Source organism: Bos mutus, chromosome 21, assembly GCF_027580195.1.
Source record: "Bos mutus isolate GX-2022 chromosome 21, NWIPB_WYAK_1.1, whole genome shotgun sequence".
Classification (NCBI taxonomy): domain Eukaryota; kingdom Metazoa; phylum Chordata; class Mammalia; order Artiodactyla; family Bovidae; genus Bos; species Bos mutus.
The window spans coordinates 33228550-33251975 of record NC_091637.1 but is presented as its reverse complement, the minus strand read 5'-3'; the positions used below and the strand labels follow the sequence as shown (position 1 = coordinate 33251975).

The window sequence follows — 23426 nt, the reverse complement described above, 5'->3', positions numbered from 1 at the left end:
AACAGTTTTTAAAATCATCTCTCTCTCTCACCATTAGATTCTAACATCCAATAAGTCAGAGGTTCTTATCTATCTTGTTCTCTTCCCCTTAGAAACTTTCACAGTATCTCGTATATCCTGGTGATCCAATGTTTGTATGTGAATGAATAAAATGAAAAAATTGGAAAAAAGTGAAAATCTCCCATAATTCCAGTCTAATTAGGTGCCTACAGACATTTGTATGTGTATATCATGCATTTTCCAACAAAAATGGATCATTAAAATCAGCTAAAGCACTGATTTAATCATCTGTTTTTCTGTTCAGAAAACATCCACGGCCTCCCCGCTCTTCACGTTTCAGAGCTTAAATTTCCTCCTGGTATTCAAGGCATCTCACAGCCTCTTTCCACCTTAACTATTCAGACTTGCATCCTCCCTGCCAAAACATGCCTGTTTATCCCCCACTCCACGCTCACTGAGACTGTAAACCTCTCGGCCGTTCTTCCGGGCCAGCTTCATCCCCGCCTCTGAGCACCTCCTTCCTCCCAGCCCCCTGGCACTTTGTGTTTTGGCCCTTTGGCTGGCTCTGCCTATTAAATGCTGTGTGTGTTCAGCTTGTTCTTCCAGCTCTGTGGTAGAACTCCAGTGTGGGAACTACTTTGGGGGAAGTAGTGGTTCTCCTCAGCAGCCTGCACACTCCTCTTAAATGAGGCAGGTGCTCAGGAAAGCAGCACTGAGTGAATGTCCTGGGCTCTTTGCTTCTCCTAGGGGCCCCATCTCACGTTGGATTCCACACCATGACACAGCAGACAGACAGTCCTCTGGGGACAGGAAGCAGCCCACCTCCTGAGAAGGCCCACTCCATTCCTGGGCCGTTCTGATTGTTGGAAAAGTCTTTCTTGTAATCAGCCTGAAATCTTCTCTCGGTTAACTTCTGGTTAACTTCTGCTCCGTGACTCTAGTTCTGTCCTCTGGGGCTTTAGAGGGAAAAGGAAAAAAAAAAAGACAAGCCCGCTTCCTCTTCCACAAGGCAGCCTTTTCGATTTTCAAGGATAATGAATACATTGCCCCTTCCAGGGTTGAAGTGTTGAGGAGGCAGTATTTAAATTTTGAGTGGCAGTTAGGTTAGACTCTGATCGGTTATTTTTTTCGGCCTTCTATGAGCAGGTTGGGAGCGCTAGGTGCCATATTCTTTCAGCCCCCTCAGAGCACTCACCGGCTTGTCTCTCTCCCCTTCTCTCTCTCCTGAGGGGAAGGTGGGCAGCTCCTCTTAGCCAGGACGTTCTGTTTGGAAGGTAGTGGTAAAAGGTGAGCTGTTGTTACTCTGGTGCCCTCGGTAGTCCCAGATAAGTCCCCTGGGCAAGGCCTGTGGGAGGGCTGGTTTTCTGTTTGGCTGCACCTGCCAGGTGAAACCAGTGAGAAGAATCAAGGAGTAAAAGAATCTCCCGTTGACAGAGCCGCCCAAGGCCAAGCAAGACCTGGCATTTGTAGGCGTTCTGCGTACAGAGAACATTATTCTTCATTTCTTCCCTCCATCCCTTCCTGAGGTCCCACCCAGAACACTTTCGACTGTTCTTTGCACCCACGAGGCAGTGTGGTGGTGTACCAGAGAGACAGGCAGACCTGGGCTTCGATGCTGATGCTGCCACTGAGAAGCTCTGAGACTGCGGGCAAGGTGACTTACTTGCTCTGTGAGCCGTTGTTTTCCCATCTGCAAATAACCCCCTCTCCATTGTGGAATTAGGGAGAAATTGCTTGGTTAGCTCTGGGTCCGGCCCTGGTTACACAGAAGATGTGCAGACACTAGCTTCCTGCTCTGCTTTCTTCTTTCTACAGCTTTCTTTCACAACCAATTTTGAGAGATTTATAGGCAAAACACTCTGTGGCCTCCCTGGGGGAAATGAACTGAATGTGGGTATGGTAGGGAAAGCTAGCCTTAGGTGGGTATTTGGGAACAAACTGTCAGTTTCCTGTGAGTTCCTGGTGAGATCAAAGCCAGTAAAGTGAGCCCTCAAGTAGGGGAGGCTGAGAAGGTCGTAAATGGCAGCGAGCGGCCACTCTGGCTACTGTTGCTTCCGCACGTCTCTGGGCTGTTGAATCCTGGCTGCCTGCTGCCCACAGGGAACAAAGCCTCTTCCCTGGCTGCTCGACTGCATGTGGCGACCTTCAACTGAAATGGTTTACTTGGGGACCCCTCTTGATCTTTACTGAGCTGACTCTTCGGGGGTATATTTTCTCCACATGTGCTTCTACCATTCCCTGTGTTCCTCTTCCACTAGCTGCTGTCAGCCACATGCTACATTCAAGAAATTCAGTCATTTCCGAGCTGAAGACTTCCCAGCAGCCACACGCACACCTCCTGTACCTAAACTTGAAGTGCACAAACGAGCTGTGTTTGCAGCCGTTGAACAGAGTTAAGAACCAAGAAAATAACTTCTGAAGCCTGTAATCCTCCTAATGAAAGGAGGGAGGGAAGACAGGGGCTGTGGGGTTGGAGGTTCCATGGAGGAGCCCCTTCCTATGTCTCAGCAGATGAGTTGGGGCTTTTTACGTGCTGGGGGCCAGGGATACCCTGACAGGATGCTTACAAACTGGGCACAGGCAGGGGCACCATAACCAGAACACGAGGCGACACCGCCCAGAGAATGACACTGTGGGCAGAGGCTTCCCAGAGCAAACAGCCAGACCGTGAAGGACAGGCAGGGTGTAGGAATTACCCTCACCTCAGCCAGAAAATCCTGTGAATCAAGATGGAAGTTTAACTGTCTCAAGACAGAGCGATGCAGAGAGAGTGGACGTGTCCCTATCAGCCCCAACTGAATATTTTCAATTATATAATGGTCCAGTTTTGCCTTGGACAAAAGAAAACACCTCCACGCCCAGGCAGCTCTTTTCGTGTGTTTCCTTTAAACACTAATGGACATTCTATCTGAGGAATGGGTTAAACAGGGGGATTGCTCGTAAGAATGTAGTATCCTGTTTCCGCCCGGTTCTGACAAGCCTCCTTGTCCTCTCTGGTCACCATCCTAGTGCATTTCAGGGTAAAATCACAGCTCAAAGCTGAGTGGTTCTTGGTGGGCCACGACTAGTCCACACTCTGACCGTCCCGGTGCTTGGACTGTCCTGTGACTCGGGCAGAGCTGGGGAAAACCGGCAGTCAGGACACCTCTGTCCTGCAAGGCCTTCTCCTCTGTTCCCAGAGCCGAGCCCTCACACTCAGGTGTTTGTTTTCACACGTAGTCACACCACCGGTGGCACCAGCGCTTGTTTTCACACTCCCTTCCTGCTGCGGAAAGCCCTGTCTGAGATTCTGGGCTGTGGATTCCTTCCTCCCTACCCGGCTGAGTGTTAAATAGCTTCTGACTGAGCATTCAGAGCGCCTCGAGGTTACTGTGATTAGCAAAAAAAGAAACTGTTTTTCCCTCTCTCTCGGTGACTGATAGAGAAAGAATCCTCCTGTGAGCAAAATCAGCTTCAGATCTCTAGCTAGAGTGTTGGGAATTGAGCTGCCACGGTAAACAGCTGACATAACAGAAGCAGCAATGATCCCCCATTAAATGTCTTTCAGCTGATAGGGGCTCCCGGGATAATTGACTTTCCAGCAGGAATTACTGGCTCAAACGAAATCACTGGGCATTAGGGCGACCTGCTGCAGCCTTTGAAAGGGGACCGTAACTCTGTCTGGTTTTGCTGACCTGACAGGCATAATTCATCTTGATTATTCATTGTGCTAGTTGCCACCAGATGACACCAGGTTTCTGTTGACTGTAATTACAGCGTGGGTTTTAGCTTTTTTTTTTTTGAAACAGTGTTCCACTTGGTTGTTGGCCTCTCTGAGCTGAAGGTGCTGTAGGAAGGTTTCTACAGCGTCTGCCTGGGGAGATGATGTGAGCACAGCCAGATAGCATTTCCTGAACACTTCCTTACACACGTCTTTCAGTAGATAAGCAGGGAAACAATTTGATGGAGCCTGTTTCATGTCAGCTGACAGGGCGTCACTTCTTCTTGGTTATCCTTAACCTGGTGTGTGGTAAATCGCTGCTCTCACAAAGTGGGCCTACAGCTCAGCCCACTCCCCAGCCCGAGACGTCCCTCCCCAGCCACTTACACACCCCAGCCAGCTGGCTGGCACACGTGTGCTTGTGCGTGTGGGCACTTTTGGCCCTGGCGGCGGGGGGAGAGAGTGATGGTCTCAGTGTGTCCAGTGCCATCCCTGGGTCCTTCATTGACAGGTGGGATGAGGTGAACAGGCAGCTTCTGCTCTGACATTTCATCCTCTCCACTAGCAGAGGGCCTTTCGGACTCTCCTGTGTGGTATACGTGTCTGTATATTTTTTTGAAGAGGTGCCTTAATTGGTTCAAATAATCAGTTAATGCCTTTTAAGAATGATTATAGGTGATCAGATATTCACTGGAGCCTTAAAATTGTCAGGCAGTGTGTTGTGTGCTACAGGTACAAAGATGAAGACACTTTGCTTTCAAGGAGCTTACAGTATGTGGGGATGACAAATAATTCCAAAATAACGTCAGGTTCTAAGCTCAAGATGAACAGAGAGTGCTTCCAGAGAACTTGTGCATCTGGGTGTGAAGGGAAGGCCCCCGCTAGAAGATGATGCCTGATTTGAGAAAGAAGAGTTACTCAACTGAATAAAAGCAGGAAGCAGATTTCAAGAACATAAACAAAAGCATATACGCCATTTCCTCCCAGTCAGTTGAATGGTGTTGGTTTGACCTAATCAATTAAATTAGGATTAGGTTTTCATTACTTCTCTAATGAAAATGAACTTCACCCTAATGGAACAGTCTCTCTGTATCTTGGGAGTAATCTCAGGCCCCCGGGGCCCTCATATCACTAGGCAGTTCTAATCACTAGAGTTAGGGCTTCTGGTGGTGAGGCTTGGCTGAGAGACCACAAGATCTTCGAGATCTTCATCTTTTCCCTTTGACCCTTTATCTTCTGCTGAAGTGTTGTGCGCGAGGCCAGGCTAGGTATCTTTACAACATACAGTATAATTTACAGGCACACCATAAAACATACAAACACATGCCACACTGAACCCGCAGAAGAACAGTTCACCTCAGAATGATGGCTTCTGGAACATCAACTAGGGGTGAGCCAGTTCTCAAAGCTAGGCCTTTGTGTCCGCTCTTCCAGGGTTATCCAGTGTAAGTAACACCTGCTCCCCTCCGGCAAATGAAGACGATTCTTGCACCTGACTCCCTCTGGTTTTGGAGCCATAATTGAAAGCACAAAACCGAGATGTCCCTTTTAGCGGGGCAGAGGCGGTTACTCAAGCGGTCGGTCTTTCAATGTGAGCCAGGAGAGCACAGTTGCTCAGGGTCCCCCTCTGCACCCTAAAAGACTGTCTTGCCCCCTCACTCCCTGCCTACTGCCTTCTGACCTCTTGCTTCGTTCCCCTTTAGAATGGTGGTTTGGCCTGGAGTGATGATGCAGATGGAGGCCGGGGAAGAGAGATCTCTCGTGATTTTGCCAAGGTCTGTAATGTTTCCTTCGTGATAACAGAAGGGGCCGTTCTGCAGTGGGTTATTGTATCTGCTCCCCAAGGAATGAGGATAGAAGTGGCCTGTGAGTCACATCTGTAGTCATTCAGATGGTTGTGTATCGCTGTTGTAAGACTTCCTACATAAGATGGAATTTATTTTCACTATGGCGTGTTTTTGTTTTTTTCTTTTTTCTGGTGGGTTCGGGATTGCAGCTGTATGAACTGGACAGTGACCCGGAGAGGAAAGAGTTCCTGGATGACCTCTTCGTCTTTATGCAGAAGAGGGGTGAGTGTGCACCCTACTCATCATTTCAGTTCACTGAATATTTATTGAGTGCCCACTGTGTGCAGGTCACTCTTAGCCATCCTCCCTGTGGAGGGCCAGCATCTTAGCCCAGGAGGACAAGAGCCATTTATTGCCAGTTGGTCCCATACTTAGCTGGATAATTGACAGTCAGGTTGAAGAGGGCAGAGAGGGCCTGGGTAGAAAATGAATGGAATGATCATCCAAATTCGGTCCTGCTTTATTCTTGTCACTGTTCTGATTAACTGGTCTCTGGAGTCATTTCAAATTCAAATACACTTTTTTTCTTAGCCTTATAGTAAGTAGTCCTGGATATCACTTAAAACTTGTATATGGGGCTTCCTGGTGGTGCATCTGGCTTAATAGAGACTTAGAATGGCCAATGAAGAAATGGAGGCCCTCCAGGATGTGTTGGGAGGATTCTGAAATGATCCACAAGAAGGAAAAGCTAACTCTTTTTTCCTTATCCATGGGCTCTTTGATTTTTGCATCCACTGGTTTGGTTGGGGTGCTCCTGCAGTTTAAGTGTAGGGCACATGGACATCCGCTTTACGGTCCCTTACTGCGTCTGGTCTTTCTCTCCTTCTCATTCTCCTGCACCCACCCGCCCCCAACCATCTCCACTTGGGACCATGGCATGTCTCAGTCTTGAGCCCACAGTGACTCAACTTCCTGGCTTTGTATTCTGTCACAGCAATGGGTTCACCAGCTGGCAGCCCTCAGGAAGCATGGTCAGAACCCCAGCGTCTCTAGGAGATAATTCTCGGCAGCCTGGGTAGCGGCATCTTCTTCATCCTCAGGACAAAGCCTTAGGGGAGCTGCTCCTGCCAGCATGTTCCCTGGGACCCTGCCTGATCGTGTAGCCCTTGGTTTCTGTGTCAGCTCCTTTATTGAGACCTGGGAATGAAGTCCTCCTCTTTATCATAGGTGGGGCTGTAATGACGGCCTCCAGCAATGAAAGATCCTGAGTTAACTCCTCTTTTCCCTCTCTCCCTCTCCCTCTCCCCACCAACCTCATCCCTGTTTCTCTCCCCCTCCTTCCAAAGCCTCATTGCCTTCTTAGTAGTGTGCCTATTACTGCTGGTTTGCTTACAAAGGCAATCGAAAGTTTTGAGTCTGGGTTTCCCCTCATCACCAAGCCTATCAAAGCAGTCTAAGCAGCTCTAATTAGTTTACTCCTCCAACTGTTATCTGGAGCTGCATGTGTCAGTAAAAAACAAGAATATAATCCCGAAAGATAATGTGACTGGCAGCAATGAAACTCCCTGGTTGCCCTGAGAGAGAGAAATCCACTTAATACTTTGGTCTCCCCTTCCAATTACCTTTTAATTATTTACAAGCTCCACAAGCCCAGCTGGTGCAAACCCAGGAGCTGATCTCGTCTCAGAGGGGCTGCTATAGCAATATAGATTTTAATCAGCAGTGTGGCTCCACTGCTTTAGATTCTGCTTTATTGTTTTTCTCCCTTCCCAGAAGGATTTTTAAAGGAAAATGGAAGTTATATCAGCCTAGCCAAGAGTGAAGATCCATAATTGTGTGTTTACTGCTCTGTGTCCTCAGTAGATGAGGCTCTCCTTGAGGACAGCCGCTTTGTCATTTCTCCACGTCCCCAGTGCCAGCACAGGGCCCGACCTGGGGGCAGCGACGAGGAGGAGCCCCGCTCAGGACACATTTCCTGTCGGAACAGTTCTGTTGGTTTTCCTAACTCAGCTGCCCTGGTCGGGGGGGTGGGGCGTGGGGAGCCTCTCCTCCCCCACCCCACCCCCAATTAGCTGCCTGTGATTGGAGGTCAGCAGTACGGAGGGATGTATGCTGAGTGTCCTGCTATTGCATAGCACTGGGGCTGCCAGACTGCGTCTAGTCTATTCCAGAGTGAACCCAAAGCAGAAGTGACTCTCTTTGATCCTGTCTATTTACAGTTATTCAGGCCCTGAGTAAATCTTTTTTCTTTCTTCAGCACTTAGGTTCAGTATTTCACTATTTGCTGGTGTCAACAATAGAAGGGAAACAGTTGTCCGTTTTGGTGCTTGTTAATTAGTATAAGGTTCCTCAGCCTCAGCATATTGATTTTGGGGACTGGATAGTCCTTTGTGGGGGGCTCCTCCCCAGTCTTGATAACCAAAAATGTCTGCAGATATTATAAATGTCCCCGGGGGGACAAAAGTGTCCCCCTGTTTAGAACCACTGCCATAGAAGGGTAGGAAAGAAGTTGAAGATCAAAAATTTGCTCTGCAGAGAAACTCTTCAGGGAAATCATCTTAGCTCCACTCAGCAATATCTGAGGGTGGCAGGGCCTGTGTCTGGCAATGGGAGGAACTTCCCGCCTGTAGCTGAGGGCCAGACAAGTGGGTGCTGGTCCCCATCCAAGGCTGGAGTGTAGGGACCCGAGAGTTGCTGTAGCTCCAGCATGGGAAGAGTGGAGGCAGAAATGCAGTGGTGTATATGTGGTCTAGACAGGGCTGGAAGAACCCTTGTCTGGCCTAGATGAATCAGGTGGCATCAGATTGTGAAGAGCTGTGTTTGGCCAAGAAGGTAGCACTCCAGTCTGTGACATAGCCGAGTTATTGAAGGGAGCACCCGGGAGTGTCGCCAGAGCTCCCTGCTTTCAGGAAGCTCTCTGTGGCAAGCAGTGTGTAGTTGGGCTGAAGAAGGAAGACTGAGGAGGTTAGGTTGTTCCCTTTAAAATCACAGTGATCTCCCCGCTGGAAGACTCATGTCTGATGGCCTAAATTTAGAATGAGTGGTTCAAGGGGACTGGGAGCAGTTTGCGCTTCTAACCACATGAAGCTTGCTGTCTTTCCTCTTTGCAGAATGGTGAGACCAAGGGCCCCTAGACATTTGTGACTTATTTGTCATTCCCACATTGGAATCTGGGGCACTCAGGAGCCCACTCTTAGCTCGCTGGGTGCAAGGAAGAGACTCATAGACCTTGGTGGTGGGTCAGCAGCTCATCCTCCAGAGCTAAGATCAAGGATAAGCAGTTGATTTCAGAGGAGCCCCGGAAAGCAGCCAGAGTCTGAAAGGCCCAGTGATGCCCACCTGGGCCGTGAGTGGGCTGGGCAGCTTTGACACAGAAGCTACACCACAGAGGAAGTGGACCGGGCTCCAGGGGAGGTGGCACCCAGCCCGTAGCCCCGAATGACTGCAGCTGCAGGTGATAAAACGGCTGTGCAGTGGGAGAGGGGCCTGGCCGTAAGTGCTGCTTTGTGCTGGGGCTCTCCGGCTTGTTAACATGTTTGGGTGAATTGACTGCAGCAGATGGGCCTTTCAGCTCCAGGCACCTTGGTTTCTAGGCCAGACCGGGTGACTTGCACCCTCGTGACCCCTCCCTCCCACCCCCAGCAGTGAAACCTGCCCCAAAAGGCACTTGAGAAGAGGCCGAGGCAGTGCCCAGTGGGCGCCTGTGTCCTGCTGGCCTCGAAACGGCTGCTGCAGCCTGTGGGAGACCTGTGGATGAGGCAGGTGAAGCTGGGGCCAGCATCCATCCTGAGCAAATCCTTCCTCTTCCGGGGGCCACAGTTTCCTTATCTCTAAAAAGAGAAGGTTTCGGTTACAGTCAATCTGGAAGTTTCTTCCAAGTTCTCTGTTCTGTATTATGTGTCGGTGGTTGTGTCTGTTGAGCTGTGAGCAAGCAATGAGCCACTCTCAATAACCAAAATAGAAGAAAAGCCCCTTGTGCAGTTTTCTGTTAAAATAGTTGTGTTAAAAGCTACACCAGGGAGCCCCACCCCCCGCCAAACCAAATGCTTCATTCCCTTTCTTGCAGAATCATGTGTTTTTTCTTTTGCTGAGTGAAGCCACACTGAACTAAACAAGTTTCTTTTGCTTGTGCTTCCCACACAGATGTTTCTGTAGAAAGATGGGTTAGATTTCAGAACTCTGATGCCCCCTTTTCCTCACCTTTTGCTGTGTGTACATGCAGGTGTGTGTGTGTGTGTGTGTAAAACACATACATACACCTTTTTTGGTGTAAAAAAAGGCCAAAAAAAAGCCAAACATTTGTAAACAAAATTCTTTGACTAATTTAACTCACTGTGGGTGATTTCTGAGGTGTTATTTATTCCCTGGTAGATTTTCCAGGGGGTACTATGGGCAAGGGGGGCAGGTGCTGATTTGGAAGTCTCATAAGCAAAGGCTTATGAACATTCTTCCCTCATCACTGAGAAAGAAGAGCTCATTCTCTTGTTCCCCAGGCAGTGAAGCAGAAGTATGATTTCATCAAAGAGGAGGAAGATGATTTCGCTGTTAATTTTATTATTGTTACCCTGTGTACTTTACAGAACCCTTTCAACCCATTATCTGATCTGCTGTTCCCCACAGCTCTACCTCTGTGGGATAGAGAGAGCAAAGATTATCACAGTAGCCGTGGAGAACCAGCCCCAGGTTAAATGACCCCCCTGCGGCCACAGAGCCGCTTTAGCACGTGGTTTCCTCATCCCCAGGCCGGGATTCGTTCTCTCACTCTCACTCCCCTGGAGAAGCTTGACCCCTAGCACCAGCAGCTCCATCACTTTCCACTGGGGCAGTGGACAAGCCTCCGCTCTCCTTCAGCCTTCTAAGCCCCACAGGGACTGTGGCCCACCTGCACAGGTCAGGGCCCAGGAGGGTCTGACAGCATCTAGCTGATAAACATGGGGCACAGGTCTTCATGCAAGAAGAGTGTTCATCTCAGAGTAAGACAGCCTGTCTCTCAGGGAAGGGCAGATTTGACGGGTCACAGTGGCACAGAGGCTGCCGTCTGTCAAGGCAGGATTAGGGGGGCACGGGAAAAGCCCTAGCAGTAGCATCATGGGCCCCCTAACCAAGTACCCACAAGCGAGGATCTCTCCTCCAGCCCCTGCCCCAGCTTGGCACACCAGACAGAGGACCTGCTTGGTCACAGGGAGGACAAGTTGTGTTAGGGCTTCACCGGAGAACTGGCCTCCCTCCCCCACCAGTTCTGTTCAAGGCTGCACACTGACCTTGGTTTTCCCAAATGGATTGTTGGATCTGTTTTTGATGTGTATATACAAAGAATTTACTGTGGGAAAAGGGCTTGGTCTGCCTCAAAGTGCAATTTGAGTGTTTTTCCTTCTGTTGTGTGCTTATCTATCCATCTCAGGCAAGGAAATGTTCGTGACATATATTGCTTTGCCTCTTGGTGAAGGGAGTTCCTCATATATTCTTTGTACCTTGCATTAAATGGTCTGTGCCATGGACACTCTTCCTGATAGATTAAAATATGTTTGTCTTTGACAGATAAAATAGGCTTTGGGGCTTCATTTTCCAACTTTATCACCAAATGAAAGTCCAAAATACAAATCTTTGTCTCAGGATTAATCCTTTGTTTTAGGCCAGATCGTTTTCTCTCCCCAGGTGGTAGTGATGTTCTAGTTCTAGGGTTCCCCTCCCACTTTTTTTTTTGCTTTACCGGGGCTTCATTGCTACGTGTGGGCTCTCTAGTTGTGGCAAGCAGGGGCTGCTCTGTAATTGCAGTGCACTGGCTGCTTATTAGCATGGCTTCTCTTGTCGCGGAGCACACGCTTTAGGGCATACAGGCTTCCGTAGTTGAGGCTCTCAGGTTCTAGAGTACCAGCATTAGTCGTGGCACACGGCGTAGCTGCCCCAAGGCATGTGGAATCTTCCTGGACCAGGGATTGAACCTGTGTCCCCTGCGTTGCAAAGTGGATTCTTAACCATTGGACCACCAGGGAAGCCCCATGTTCCCACTTTTAAATACCTTATTACTAACCAGTTATCCATGATAATAGGAAGAGATCACTGGTTTTTGAAAAGCGTGATTAATTTGAATAGCTTATTATTATCTTTAAATTCAGCCTCTTCCCCTTCAAAATCATTTATTGGTACTTTTAGCACTTGGTAAAATTGGGTTGAGGGCTTCCCTGATAACTCAGTTGGTAAAGAATCTGCCTGCAATGCAAGAGACCGCGGTTCGATTCCTGGGTCAGGAAGATCCACTGGAGAAGGGATAGGCTACCCACTTCAGTATTCTTGGGTTTCCCCTGTGGCTCAACTGGTAAAGAATCTGCCTGCAATGTGGGAAACCTGGGTTCAGTCCCTGGGTTGGGAAGATCCCCTGCAGAAGGAAGGGTACCCACTAGCCTGGAGAGTTCCATGGACTGATAGTTGGGCCTCCTTTGTTCCAAAGTGAGCCAGTATTCAGTAGACCATCCAAGGATTGGTGTAGGGAAGGTCTGAAGCGAGAGTTTGACCCGCTTACACTGTGGGAACATCTCCTGGGTCTTGAGAGGCTAGAGGCACAGTTGGGCAGTGGAACCTCAGACATCCGTGCACTGCTCAGGGAGAATGGCCTTGAGTTGTTGGGCCTCTCCCCAGTCACCCCTCCACCCTTCTCCTGGACAACTCAGGCCGGTCTGTTGATCAGCAGCAGGCAAAGCAAAGACCTGACGGTCCACCTCCTCCTAACTCCTTAGTTTTCTTCTCTGAGCATAGGTTTTATGGGAGGAAACAGCACCACCATGGCCCTAATTTTATTACCAGCCATAGTAGAGTACAAGACTGCATGTGCTAGGAAAGCACTTGGTCTGAGCTCGAGTATCAAGAAGGGTAATGGGTCTGAAGTTAGCCTCTCAGGTTGTGCTGCCTCCAGAACTCCATTCGTTGCTGGTGGGACTATAAATGGGCATCACTACTCGGAATCTGTTCAGTGGTGTTTACTAAAGCTAAATGAATGCCAACCCTGTTACCCAGCAGTTAAACCTCCAGGTGTATCCCCAATGGAAACGAAAGCTCTGGTTCACTAAAAGACACACGCAAGAGTATTCTTAGCAACACCATTCATTATAGACAAAAACGGGAAAGAACTGAAACGTCCGTCAGTAGTAAAACGGACAACTAAATGGTGGCATAGTCCTCTAGTGCAGTGAATCCCACACAGCAGTAACAAAGAATGAATTGCTGTGTACCCAGCTGGGATGGCTCTCACAGGCCTAATGTGTAACACAAGAAGCCCTTCACGGAAAACTGTATATACTGCATTCTTCAGTTTGTGTAAAGTTCAGGAAAATCACCTATAGTGATACAGGACACTGGTTACCCCTGAGTGGGGTGGGCAGTGGGTATTGATTGGGAGGGATAATGGAAGAGTTTCCTGGAGTGCTGGGAATGTTCTGTGTTTTGCTGTGAGCAGTGGCTAGTGGGGTGTACACGGCAGAAAAGATCTGCTGGGCGGTATCCTTAAGCTACTCATCTGGGCTCTAGGCACTAGGCCCGGTGTCAGTCAGGCCTGCTCCGTGAGAGCTCGTGGTAGAGGGCTGAAGGGTGCGTGTAGGCCCAGTCCAGTATCGGGGTATCTGCACATCCTTACTCCACCCTGACTTCTGGAACAGTCAGCTCCACACACATGGCACGCCACCACTCCCTGCTGCCTAGTGTCTCAGTGGGAAGTATTTTCTACATTAGCGAGTCACGGGGAAAATACCACCAGTCATTCCCCTACTTGTAGAGCTGGGCAGGAATTCATATGCAGAGGAGTAAGCAGGAGGCTTGCCTGCCTCTCTGCGTTCCCGCTTAAATGGGGTCTTAAGTCTTCCAGGCTCCCAGCTCTCTTGACGTGTTATGGAAATGATTAATGATCTTGTTCAAAGTCAGGAAAGGCAGCGAGGGTCCTGGGCAGGGCTACGCCCTGGGTCCTGGGCACTCACCCCTGACCAGTAGGCAGGAAGGCAGCCATGTGCCTTCTGTCCTGGGTCCCTGCCCTCGATTGCTTCTGGTCATCCCTAGAACGTGCCCACTCTCTGTGGTGGGGAGGAAGTGGTCCTCTCTTAATATGCCCATCATGCTCGAGGAACCCATCTCCCCGCTCTGCACTCGTCCCTGCTCTGCTGTGTCTCCAGTCCCGGTGCCAGGGAGGAGTCCGAGGACCAGGAGCAGGCTTTGTTTGGCTCCATTTGCACTGAAGGCCCCGGACAGCAGCACTAGGGCCAGCGCCCAGCCCAGCAGCGTTCCTACCCCCCGGGGTAGAGCCCCCAGCAGCGTGCCTGGTCCCAGCCTCATAAAAGCCCTTTCCGCATCTCCCTCGGGCTGCTTCAGGCTCCCTGGCTGAAATCTGATAAGGGGCCTCTTTGTTGGAACTGTCAGTCTCCTTTATTGAGGAGGGAACTGGAGACCAGCGGCATTTCTTGGGGTACAGATAAGGCCCTGGATTGCTGTCAGAGGGACCATGATTAATTACCCTCAATCCAAGCTCCTGCTTTGATAGCAGTGACTGACAGCCCACAGGGTTTCCCGCAACGTGCTCCCGCCCACTCTGGGAGGTGTAACAGGGCGGGATTCGGCCCCCTGCAGGGCCAATGCTGGTGACTCACGGAGAGTGCTCTGCACTAGCTGCTGGCCTCCTTCCTGGCTCTCTGCAGGTTGCTTTGGCTTTTATTGTGGACTGAGGCCAGCTGTCTCTCAGGTGAAGAGGCTCTTTAGAGTAAGATGTAATCCAGCCCACAGGGTGGGCCAGAAGCTCCCCCACTTCCCCCCAAGGCTAGGGGAATAGGCACTGCTTATAGACTTGAACTTCGAGTTTTTATTCCTAGACTCATAGGACTTTAGAGCTGGAAGTCATCTAGTCCAAATTCCCTGCTTCAGCCAGACAGGGAAACTGGGGCCTGAATATGTCAGCCCCCCATTCCCACGCCCCAGTATGATGTTCTTGGGTTTTTTTCGCCTTGTTCAGGGAGGGAAACTCAGCTAAAAGGTCTTCTCCCTCTCTTTCGTAGTTGAGTCTCCTTGGGACACAGGAGATGGCTCCTAGGCCCACTAAGCACAGGGCAGACCACAGAGCCAGACTAGCCTGAGGACCCTGCTTCTGTCTTAGTTGTCGAAAAAATCAAAACCAGGGCAGGTTTTATGTCCGGACTGGCTGCTTAATGTGAGAAAGCCAGGATGTCATCTAAAGTTGGCTTGCAGGATATGGTCAGCTTTGTTTCTGGTGGGACTGAGGGGCCCACCTGCTCTGGATGCTACTTTTAGGGGTTTTGTGGAGGGCCATCCATGAGGAGGAAAACGCCTGTTCCTCTTACCTGCCGATTCCTGGAACTGGGGTGCCTGGCCAGGCAGTAGGGGCCCTGCTGAGAGAAATCACGACCCCCACGTGCCCAGAGTTGGGCTGGGTGGCAGAGCAGCCCTGGTGTAGGGGAGAGGTCACCCTGGGGACTCAGAATGCCACCTTGCTCCTAACTCATCTTCTCAGGTCCCGTATCTGCCCGTTTCCCATGCCCCTGAGCAACTCCCAGCCTAACGCAGTCAGTTGCTGTGTGACTATAAAGAGGCGAATTTTTAATGACTTTTCACATCTATGATGTTGTTGTCTTTGAAAGAAGTCATCTCAAATGACTAGACATTTAGTCCAGTGACTGCTCTGAGGGAATCTATAATTCCTCCCTGGGGAGCTGCCTTCAGAGGCAGTTCAAGCCACACGAGGAAATCTGTCATGCTGTATGGCCACACCTTATCTTCACACAAAATCAGTATAAACCGCCTGCTCACTTCATCCTATTTTCCTGGCTTGTTTCCTTGAATGACTGTTTCTAAAAGTAAAACACACCGTATATTTGAAGATCTACCACCTTGGAGAGAATCTAATGAAAACAGTATAAACTCTGAAAGCTATTCGCAAGTGTAGTTCCAAAGCCATGTGTTAGCTGGCTCTCCAAGGACACACTTCTGAAGGACAGCACACCCTCAAGCCCAGCTTGGTGGTCACTCACTCGGCCATGCCTGTTCTATGTATATCTCAGACCCAGCCACCTTCCCCTCTTAACACTTGTCTCCCCTTCTCTATGGCCCCACTGAAAGACTTCATGGTTTCTTTACCTTCTCAAAACCCCCAGCTCTCCATCCATTCCTGTGCTGCCGGTCCTCTTATTGCAGGGCTCAGACGCCAAGGGCTGAACCACTAGAGTCCTCACTTCCTTGGTCTATTTAATAAAGGTCCTGACACTCACAAACCTGCCAGTATCAAGAAGAGCCAGTGACTTCTGTTCAGGGCTGTCAGCATTAGGCACTTAGAGCCAGTGACAGACCCAGGCGGGCACACCACTGACAGGAGGAGCATGCGTTTGATATTCCCTGTCGGGTTGGCACAGAGCTGGTTGCTTTGACTGTGAGAAGCATGTTGTTTGTTTAATCTGCATGGTAGTTTCGCTTATTAAACTTCATAATATTCAAGACATGATGAAGGGAAAAACAGTCCCTGCTTTCATGGAGCTTACGATCCTCCTGGGATACCAGACGAGCATAAGTGAAATATGTGTAATTATTTGTGGAACTTGTAGTGGTTATAATAGAAATTCAGAGAGGAAAGAAATATATTCGAACCAAGGTGGTTAGAAAATTGTTCCTGGAGAGAGTGAACATTGAAGGCCCGTATAAGGAGGATTTGAGCACATCATTTTAGAGTTGATGAAGAGGAAGAATAAAACCCAAAAAATAGAGGAGAAAGAATTTGGGTTGTGGGGTGAGGGTGAAAAGACCCAGCTGATTGAGTGAGAGTAAGTTATTGGAATGTGTTTGAAACACATCATACATAATCTTCTAAGTGGGGGCTTCCCTGGTGGCTTAGATGGTAAAGAAGCTGCCTGCAATTCAGGAGACCAGGGTTCAGTCCCTGGGTTGGGAAGATCCCCTCGGGGAGGGAATGCAACCCACTTTAGTATTCTTGCCTGGAGAATTCCATGGACAGAGGAGCCTGGTGAGCTACAGTCAGTGGGGTCGCAAAGAGTCAGACACAAGTGAGCAAATAACACACATACAATCTTCTAAGGAGTGTTCAGGAACCTGAGTCATGATATTGAACATGTGAGGTGGGCTGGGTTGGCAGTAAGAGTCATTGTGGGTTTTTTAAACTAGGAAGTGAGTAATGGGGTGAAAGTGGTGTTTTCATCAGATTGTCTGGCAGTAGCATGCAGGTTGAACACGTGGATTCAGGGCTGCTAGGGTCTCTAATGGGGAGCCAGTGAGGGCCTGGCCTAGGGTGATGGCTGTAGAGAGCAAGTGAGCTTTGAAAGGTGCCTCAGAGGAGGAATCGGTGAGCCTCCAGACAACCTAAAGGTGGGGAAGAGAGAAGAGGAGCAGTCTCCCTCTGAGGTTCCTGCCCAAGACCTCTCAGAGCAATGGTGTTGCTGAATGAAGAGGCAAGGATGGGAAAAGGGAGCTCGCCTAGGGTATGAAGGGGAGCTGAGTGTGAACATCCGACCTGGAAGTGAATGGGTCACGTGTAAAGATGTTCCGGAAGCTTCTGGAACTGACATCTTCAGGGTCCTGTGGGAGGGAACCTTGGAAGTGGTCCTCCAAACTCTCAAGGCAAGGCCATGAAGGCTCAGGCAGACCAGCTATAGAGGAAGGAGACCTTAGCCCTGTTCTGCCGGGAGACCAATTTTGTTGTGTGAGACCTCTGTGCTTATGACAGGAATGAAGTCTGGTGTACAGAACAGCACAGGGAGAAGTTAACCAGCGTGTGCGCTGTTGTTTTAGGAGCATGCCGGCAGTCCTCTGACATTTTACCAGTGATCCTTTGGATTTAACTCCGTGGCCTTTGTCAAGACAAAGGTCTTCAAGGCCTCTAGCTCCCTCCTACACTGAGGAAGGGGGCCTGGGACCACCATAGCAGTGCCGTGTGTTTGCGCTCACACTGCTTCTCCCTCATAATCGTGGGACCCTTCACTCCACTCTGGCTTGAATTACCCTATAAAAAGAGCGAGGGCAGTGTGCAAGGACTGAGATGAAAATGCCATTCCTTGAGGGGAAAGAAGCAGGAGGAGCTGAAACAAACAGCCCTTCTCTAATCAAGCTGGCCTGACGTCCACCAGGCAGTCAGTGAGACTGCAGCAAGCCGGAGTGGGAGTGGGAGGGGGTCTGGCGGCGGGGGGGTGGGCAAGGCAGAGGAGGAGCAGCCGGTGTACAGTAAAAGGACTTGCCATCAAAAGGCAACAAGTCTCATACGGTGCCCCGGACGGTGACCCTTCCCGCTGGAATTCTCCCCTCTGACCTCCAGATCATTAATCCCGGGGCTGCCAAATGACAGTCATCCATCACGCCTCCTGACGAGCATCCCGGCTGCCCAAGAAAGGAGCCTGGCCGCGCCCTCCCTGCCGTCCCGGGTGCTCATTAGTGGGCCTTCCTGCTCCGGGCCAGGTTTCCTAATCAAGTCCCTGACTCCTGTCACTTCCCTTCGGGGCCAGGGGGCGGAAGCAGCTCTGACCCTCCCTCTTTCAGAGGCCAGGGAGGGGGTGGAGTGATTAGTGGGGAGAGAACTGTTGAGTGGCTTTTCATCCCCTTGGAGACCTGTGTGCCCAGCAGCTCCTTTGACATGGTGGGGACACAGGAGACAAAAAAAACCATTTCTCTATCCTGCAGCAGGAGAAGAGATAAGGAGAAAACAAGGCAGGATGAAAATAAATTAAAGCACGGTTATAAACAGCGCTGAGAGCTGCAGAAGAGAAGCCCGGGAGCTGTCCATGTGGACAGTGGGACAGGGCCTCCCCTGTGCAGGGGTCAGGAAAGAGTTAGTTCACTGGGGAGGCAGCCAAATGACTTCTGAAGGCTCTAGAGGACTGAGTTGCCAAATCATTCAGTTCAGTTGCTCAGTCGTGTCCGACTCTTTGCGACCCCATGAACCGCAGCATGCCAGGCCTCCCTGTCTATCACCAGCTCCCAGAGTTCACTCAGACTCACGTCCATCGAGTTGGTGATGCCATCCAACCATCTTATCCTCTGTCATCCCCTTCTCCTCCTGCCCTCAATTTTTCACAGCATCTGGGTCTTTTCAAATGAGTCAGCTCTTCGCATCAGGTAGCCAAAGTATTGGAGTTTCAGCTTCAACATTAGTCCTTCCAATGAACACCCCAGACTGATCTCCAAATCATTAAGAGTCATATTGCTAGCAAAAAATAAACTCTTTGAAATCATGTAGTCTGGCTCTCTTATTTACAGCGGGGAGCAGACCCAGAGAGGCCATGTGCTTTACCCAAGGCCACACAGCCTGTGAGTCAGACCTATCTCTCTGTTCTTCCTGAGGAGACCTGGCAGCTAGTCTGATAGCTTCCAGGCTTTGGGAGTTTGACTCAGATTACACTTCTGAGCATATTTGTGAACATGTTTCCAACTCAGCAAAACGTGGCCATGCACAGATGTCTTCTTCCTCTGCCTTAAAATGACCTAGCCCTGTGTTTCTCTCCTTGCACCATCGCAGGGACCCCCATCAACCGAATCCCCATTATGGCCAAGCAGATCCTGGACCTGTACATGCTGTATAAGCTGGTGACGGAGAAGGGGGGCCTGGTGGAGATCATCAACAAGAAGATCTGGAGAGAGATCACCAAAGGCTTGAACCTGCCCACGTCCATCACCAGCGCCGCCTTCACCCTGAGGACCCAGTGAGTGGCCCGCGCCCTGCAGAAAGGCGGCTGAGGCCTGCAAGAGGGAATTAACCTTGAGGCAAGGAAGGAAGGAAATTCCACCATGTAGTGAGCAAAACGGGCGGAATGCCTGAAAGAGCCAGGAGCTTTCTGAGATGAATCCCTCGGTCACCTCAGTAAACTGAGAGTGCCTTTTCTCAGGCGTGTCCTGTGTCTGTTGCTTCACCTTTCCGTTTCGTTTCATTTCATTCATTTCATTTCACCGGCAACCCCACCAAGCAGGTTTTGTCCCTGTTTTCCAGATGACAAGAACTAAGTCTCAGAGCCTAGATTGTTTGGTCAGAGCCGTATCAGTTAGTAAGCAGGCTGAGGTTCATACCTGGACTTCTGTCTCTGAAGTCCACAATCTTTCCAAGACATCTTCTCCTACACAGTACCCCCACTCTAAGCCTGGCTCTTTATACTTGACATTCAGCTTACCCAGAGGAAAGCAGGCAGGCCTCCACTGGGATTGGTGACCTGTTTTTGTACCCATTTGAGTTAATTATAAGGGTGGCAGGAGCAGGGGGAGCATTGAAGAAGGGGGTCCAGAAGCGAATCTGTTCTTTGGGAACTCGGGATGTTGCTCTGTGAAGAAGACAGAAGGATCAGCCGTGTGTGGCTTGGGTGGCTTGTTAAGGCCTTGCTGAAAAGTAGAAGGGTCTTATCCAGTGAAACAGTTCCTGCAGAAGTTGGGAACAGAGCGACAGCCAGCAGAGCCATCTTTCTCCGAGGGTTCTTAGGTAGAGAACTGCTTTCTTGGGGCATCTCACACAAAGCGGGACGGCACTTCTAGGCCTACACAACAACGGGAAGGGTTGCGCCTGTCTGAACAGCTGACTCAGAACGGTTAGGAGATCAAGGAGCCAGAAAGACATTGCAAAACATGGCATTTCCCCTTTCTCCCAGGGCACTGGAAAGGTGCCACATGGACACAGAACATTAGTGATGATAGCCGTTTCCCTGATGAGCCATGACTCTAGTTCCAGCCGCACTTAGCCCTGGGTGCGGTTAGGGAGCCTGGGCTGGGGCGTCCCGCCATCCTGAGGGCTCCTCTTCCACCAAGTTCTCCAGGTTGTGCTCCTTCGTCCTGGAGGACAGAGCCTGCCCCACAGAGGCCCCTTGCAGAGGATCATCAGCTTACACTGGGCGGTCCTGGCACTGCATTTTGGGTGATCCTTCCTTCCTTCCCTCCATCCAGGTATATGAAATATCTCTATGCCTACGAGTGCGAGAAGAAAGCCTTGAGCTCCCCTGCTGAGCTGCAGGCGGCCATTGACGGCAACAGGAGGGAGGGCCGGCGGCCCAGCTACAGTTCCTCCCTCTTTGGCTACTCACCCACCGCTGCTGCTGGGGCCCCTGCCCTCCTCTCCCCACCTAAGATCCGCTTCCCCATCCTTGGGCTGAGCTCCAGTGGTGGCACCAGTGCCAGCGGCTCTCGAATATCCCCAGCAGCTCCTCTCAGGAAAGGTCTGCAGGGCTCCTGGGGGAGAAGGGGCACCAAGCTCCCTGGGTCCAAGATGCAGGCGGGAGGGCGGGTTGTGGGCTGCATCCAGCTCTGGTGCCTTTGTCAGGTGATGGAGTCCCGGTGACCACCGTGCCCGTGCCAAATCGCCTGGCTGTGCCTGTGACTTTGGCTGGCCAGCAGGCCAGTACCCGGACGGCCACGCTGGAGCAGCTGCGGGAGCGGCTGGAGTCAGGGGAGCCTCCTGAGAAGAAGGTGTCCAGGCTGTCAGAGGAGGAGCAGCGCCTGGTGCAGCAGGCTTTCCAGCGCAACTTGTTCAACATGGCACGGCAGCTGCCCATGAAGATCAGGATCAATGGCAGGGGTGAGCAGCAGCCTGTGTGCCAGGCCCCGGCTCCATTCAGGGCGGGTTCACGTCCAGGGACTAGGGTGGGGGCCCTCCAGGTGTTGCCCCCAGCCCTCTCACCCAATCCACAGAAGGATCTAGAGACCAGGGAGTCACTTGGGGGTTCAGTGGCCACGGAGACCTCAGTTCACCAAGCTGAGGTCATTTTCCAGGGTGCCTGCAGTTCCTCAGGCGTGCCCTGTTTTGTAGCAAAAAGGAAAAGCAGTTGTTCAAAGAGGAGGAGCCGGAGACCTTCAGGGCCAATTGCGAGGTCTTCCCTGTCCACTCCTGCTTTTTGATCTGTCTCAGTTAAAGGGCTTGCCCTTACCCCCCACTGCCCCACCACCTGGAAGAAAGACTGCGCCCCACTCCCGAGGCCCAGCAAGGGGCCAGAGCTGCCTCAGGCCGGCAGCCAGTGGCCCTCAGGAGGGAAGGGAGGAGGAAATACAAGTTTGGCAGCATAATTGACATCTGTCCCTTGCCCTCCACATTTTTCAGATGCCCCACCTTCTCATCCCTACAGCCACACACCCCACACCCCTCATTCCTGTTTCTCCCCTTTCCCCCTCACACATTTCTTTGCCATTCTTGACTCTCTCTCAGAACAAACATGAGCAGGCTTGTGTTGGGGAAAAATCAGGTGTGAAGGGAGCTGTGTGTATTCCCAGGCAGCCCCTTCCTGTCCCACTCTCCCCTGGTGAGGAGCCCAAGGAAACGAGATGGTGGCCCAGAGCAGGGCTCTGCCCTGTTCCCTGCTCAGGCCAGCTGCCCCTGGTCCTGCACAAGCCAGAGGCTAATAGATGAAGCAGCTCATCTGGAAGAATTCTTGGCTCTCAACATCAGGAACGGACAGAGTCTCAGGTGGGCCGGGCAGAGGCCTCGTGTGCCAGTGCCTGCCGCCTTCCATAGACCGTGGATGGCTCAGATGGAGAGGGAGTGACAGGGACTGGATAGGCAGACCCCATCCTTGAGGACACCCCAGTCTAATTAAGGGGAGGAAGAAGCCAGGCGAGTTCTCAGTGGATGGGGCTGGTCTTAGTGATCTCCGACCCCTTCGCCCATCCTGGCCCCCCGTCTGGTGGATAATGGGTGCTCAGGGTTTGTTGAATCACACTGAACGTATCAGTGCACAGCTATGAGCCGAGGTCCGCCTCCTTCCCAATGTGACCCCTCTTCTCTGAGAGCAGAGCGAGTTGGGGAAGTGAAGTGAGTCAGTGGAGAAAGCAAGCGATAGGATATTGACCAGCCTGGGTCTCCTGCCAGACCTTATGGTCGAGAAGGTTACACGGGTGCTTTCGAACTCTGGGAGGCCTTAGCCTGCTGCGGCCGGGCTGGGAGGGTGGCCAAGCCTCAGAGCGGGTGACGGAAATGCCCAAGGGCTTGACCGGGCCTGCCGTCTCCCTTGTCCCCAGCAGAGGACAGAGCAGAGGCCTCGGCGGCAGCACTGAACCTAACCACAAGCAGCATTGGGAGCATCAGCATGTCTGTGGACATCGATGGTACCACTTACGCAGGTAAGGGAGGTGCAGGCTGGCAGCCAGTCTCGGTGCGGCTCCCTGCAAGGCCCCCTCGCCCCACACTCCTGTCTGAACACCTTCCCAGGGGGCCTTCCTTTCATGTTGTCTCAAAGTTCTAAAGGTAAAGTAGTTCTGGATGAGGAGGACTGAGGACTGCCAACAGGATGGCAGGTCCCCCTCCACCTGTGACGGAGTCATAGAGACCCCTTGTCTAACCCTTTTTTGACCAATTGGTTGGCTCGCTCATTAAAAGAAAGTCATTGAATGTAAGGAATCATAATCAATTCCATCCATGTCTTTAATATTGTATTGTAAACTAAATCGGGGTTTCCCAATGGCACTAGTGGTAAAGAACCCTCCTGCCAGTGCAGGAGACATAAGAAACCTAAGTTCGATCCTTGGGTCTGGAAGATCCCGGAGGAGGGCATGGCTGTCCGCTCCAGTGATCTTGCCTGGAGAATCCCATGGACAGAGGAGCCTGGTGGGCTACACAGTCCATAGGGTCACCAAGAGTTAGACACCACTGAAGCGACTTAGCACACATGCATGCGTAAGTTAAATGTGTCCGCCATTACAGTCTTCCTAAGCACAGGTCTCCTTTCTTTGACGGGTTCATCTCTAATCTTCCTAAACATGGTCTGGGAACACTTCCCTTAGAGCCTTTGGGGCCTTTCAGCAAATTGACTGCCCGCCTCAGCAGCTTAGACACACCTGCTGGCAGGGCAGTATCGGCACCAAGCGCACCACCCCGCCTGGAGCCTCACCCAGAGTTAGGCAGCAGTGAGATGGTGAGGGACTGAACCCCTGCACCTGTCTCTGCTCTCGCCACCTGCTCACACTGCCTTCTCCCCTCCTCCGCTCACTCA

The 23426-nt window shown here is 51.1% G+C and overlaps 1 protein-coding gene across 2 annotated transcripts in view; it reads left to right on the top strand.

Moving 5' to 3' along the window:
* The window catches only part of ARID3B (AT-rich interaction domain 3B), a 48294-nt gene that overhangs the window by 22318 nt on the left and 2550 nt on the right, over positions 1 to 23426 (top strand). Inside the window, exons 3-8 of one of the 2 annotated variants that reach the window (XM_070358621.1) lie at positions 5404 to 5475; positions 5697 to 5769; positions 18989 to 19172; positions 20395 to 20663; positions 20768 to 21022; positions 22459 to 22557. In XM_070358621.1, coding sequence (XP_070214722.1) covers positions 5404 to 5475; positions 5697 to 5769; positions 18989 to 19172; positions 20395 to 20663; positions 20768 to 21022; positions 22459 to 22557 — 952 coding nt within the window. Of the gene's footprint in view, positions 1 to 5403; positions 5476 to 5696; positions 5770 to 18988; positions 19173 to 20394; positions 20664 to 20767; positions 21023 to 22455; positions 22558 to 23426 lie in introns of both variants that reach the window. The other variant, XM_070358620.1, reaches the window with a different exon arrangement.